Raw genomic sequence first — 3,465 nt, 5'->3', positions numbered from 1 at the left:
AAATTTTAATTATTTATATAATAATTATTAATAGTTAATTTCAAAACTCACAAAATTAATCATCAGCCGCGCAAGCTGATCCAAACAGGTTTCTTAAACTCTTCTCTACTTTTTTCGGGGCTCGTTTCTCCATCTGGGCAACAATGGAGGAGCTTACCTGTTGACGGCTCCTTCTTTATGCTATCTCCTTGCATACAAAAGACAAAACAAAAACTTCTTAACATCAAAATGAAAATCCTATGGTAATTCTACTTGTTTGGTAGGCAAGCATGATCAAGAAGTGCATCTTAAATATCCTACGAGCAATTTAGGCATTGATACTCAAATTTCTGGGAAAAACTGTTTGCCAAATTTAGACATGTTCCATCCTACTTTTGAGCATCAGCAAAAACGTAAACGAATATCTAATTAGATAAAATATTACTATCTCTATTAGGATTAAACAGAATTTAAGACATCAGATAGTATTATCCCATACTTCATTGATGTAAGCCAAGCTAGGAAGAAAACAAAACTAAGAATTATCTGCCTGGAACTCCCATCTGATGCAGCAGCGGTAGCAGTCTGGGGAGGTAGCCATGGAATGTCAAGGGGAACACTGAAAGCCACACATAAACAAGTCCATGCTCTTGATCTTTTCCCACCATTTTGGCCGTCTCTTTGCACCACCTTTACTAACAGAAGCTCCATCCTTTTTCTTCAACTTCAGCTTCTCTATTTGAAAGCAACAGCCCACAAAAGCGACGCCATCATCTTCTCTGCTGCTGATTTTCTCTTCTCCTTGCAGCTCTTTCCTCAACAACTGCAGATAGTAGTCCTTGTTTCTCATCTCCAACCCGTATATCTGTCCTTGAAGATCCTCAATTTTTCTAGTAAGCATAGACACCCTATGATCCTCCCTCATCTTTAACACACACCTAGCTAGCTCACCAGCTTTCCTCTTTAAGAACACTGCTTCAGATGACAACCCTTTGTTTTCTTCCAACACGGCTTGCATTTTGTACCCCAATCTCACATTCTCATTCAGTAACACTATCCTCTCTGACTCCAACACCTCAAGAAGTTTCTTTAATAGCTCTACTTTTCTCCATATTGATTCTTGGCCTTGCTGCTGCTTCTCCATTTCACTAAGCTGGTCTGCTAGTATATCATTCTCTACATTCTTCATTACAAGATCAACTACAACCTCATCCATGCCAAGAACGGTATTACTGCCATCTTGAAAGGGGGTTGTGGGGTGTTGGTAAGACATAGAACTCTCAGCATCCCAATCAAGAAACTGGCAACTGCTAGATCCACCACTACGTTCTTGATCTTGGTCATCATCAAGAGCCATTAACATCGGAAATGAGAAATGATTGCTAAGTTTCTTGCCCTTTTCCATTCTACTGCATCTGTCCATCAAGGCTGTGTACCCATTGTACAAGTCTCGAAGTAAAGCAAGAAGTTGAGGGCGTTTCTGATAGTACCATTCAGCTCTCTCTGCAAAGCTGTCTCCACATCCCATGTCTTCTTCTGATTTGAAGTACTCGAGCAACATTTTCACTCTCTCATCAGCTCCCTCTGTAGGTAACTCAACTGGGGTGTTTTGAAGTAAAGAGAAGTCCCCCATTCTAGTTCAAATGTGAGTGAATTGCAAGCTGAAAGTTATTTAGTGGCCAAGGATGGATCTTTATACATCAAGGTATGGGAGAGTGACAGTGATGTGATGATGGGATTTCAATTTTTTGCAGTGAAATGTCGAAACTTTAAAAACAAACACTGCACGAATATAGCAGTGCTCCAAATAGCAGAAGTTGACAAATGGGACAAAGCATTGAGCTATGTATTGAACCCAAAGATTATAAAAGATCTGAATCATTAAGGCCAGAGTGTAATTTCTATAAAATATAAGGATAAAAAATCTTCTAAACAAGGACCGATTTGTAAATAAATATTTGTTGTTTATACGTTACAGGGATTAAAATGAAACTTTGCTTTGGGTTCTAAAACTTTTATAATATAAGGATAGCAATAAATCTTGTTATTACACTTGCCCAAAAAAAAAAATCTTGTTATTATTTTTTTTATTATAAATATATTTATTTTTGTATTTTAAAAATATTTATAAAAAATAAAATTTATTTTATTTTTTATTTTAAATTAATATTTTTTTAATATTTTAATGTGATGATGTTAAAAATAATTTTTTAAAAAAATAAAAAAATATTATTTTGATATATTTTCAAATAAAAAATATTTTAAAACAAACTATTATCATATTTTTAAATAAAAAATATTTTAAAAAAAACTGCTATTTTTGAATACCCATCTATCATATTATTTGACCTGGTGTGTCGAGAAGGGTGAGGGAAAAAATGATAATTTATGAGAGTAAAAAGGAGTGTTTAAAAGTATTTTAAATATTATGTTTTTAATGTTTTTTCTATTTAAAATTTATCATAATAATATATATTTTTTATTTTTTAAAATTTATTTTAATATCATTATATTAAAACGATCTAAAAATATTAAAAAATAGTTTAAAAATTTTTTAAAAAAATTTAATGAAAAGTATATTCAAACTCAATTCCAAACTAGCATTAACAAGACAACTACTCTTGTTACATGATCCGACGTTTAATTTTATTTCCCTATTATGAATTTTATTTTTTTAGTAAATAGAATATTTTATAGAAGTGTTTTATTATTGGAAGTTGCTTCACATCAGGTGTTTGCTAACTTAAAATTCTGGATTGATAGTTGAGAAAAAATACTTTATTTTTCAATTTTTAAATTTAAATTTAAATTTTAAGCTAACACTTTAAAGAATTTATTAAATTACTTTAAATACACTAACGTGGGAGGTACATTTTTAAAATCATTCGGAAAAAAAAATATTTAGTTTTGGCTGGTTCGTAAAAGGATCCTAAATTGTATTATGGTGTCATTTATGGCGACATCCCCCCTGTTCAAATCCATTAATTGTATATTTTAAATGTTTTTTAATGTAAAATATATTAAAATAATATTTTTATTTTTTTAGTTGTAATATTAATAAATCAAAATAATTAATAAACACTAATAAAAATATTAATTTAATATCTTCTCAAGTAAGAAATAATTTTAAAAAATAAATCCAACAACAAAAGCAAAACTCTTCAATAGGATGTAAAAGAAACATAGAGTGCAGAGTGCTGCTGCTCCAATAATTTTAAGATGCAGATGGTGTTTGCGGATGAGATAAAGGATTATTTTTTAAAGTATATTTTTGTTTGGAAGTGTATTGTAATAATATTTTTATTTTAAAAAATTATTTTTTATATTAATATATAAAAATAATTTAAAAACATAAAAATAAATTAATTTTAAATAAAAAATTTATATTTTTTTCATAAAATACTATTTAGAAAGCAATTTCATTCGGTGCTGTTAAAAGCAAATAGAGTGGAGTGCTGCCGCGCCAACATCTTTTGAATCCACCTC

The 3,465-nt window shown here is 30.4% G+C and overlaps 1 protein-coding gene across 1 annotated transcript; it reads right to left on the bottom strand.

The window, feature by feature from the left end:
- Window positions 1–398: 398 nt before the first annotated feature.
- On the bottom strand, window positions 399–1,671 carry LOC105108237 (uncharacterized). Its single transcript, XM_011002481.1, has one exon. The coding sequence runs from the start codon at window positions 1,610–1,612 to the stop codon at window positions 587–589; it is 1,026 nt and encodes a 341-aa protein (XP_011000783.1). The 5' UTR covers window positions 1,613–1,671; the 3' UTR covers window positions 399–586.
- Between the last annotated feature and the right edge of the window lie 1,794 nt (window positions 1,672–3,465).

This window comes from Populus euphratica, unplaced genomic scaffold (genome assembly GCF_000495115.2).
Source record: "Populus euphratica unplaced genomic scaffold, PopEup_1.0 scaffold184.1, whole genome shotgun sequence".
Classification (NCBI taxonomy): Eukaryota; Viridiplantae; Streptophyta; class Magnoliopsida; order Malpighiales; family Salicaceae; genus Populus; species Populus euphratica.
This window is presented reverse-complemented; position numbering and strand designations above follow the sequence as displayed.

Coding starts and splice junctions, on each gene's coding strand:
- LOC105108237 (XM_011002481.1), bottom strand. CDS start 1,612: ATGGGGGACTTCTCTTTACTTCAAAACACCCCAGTTGAGTTACCTACA.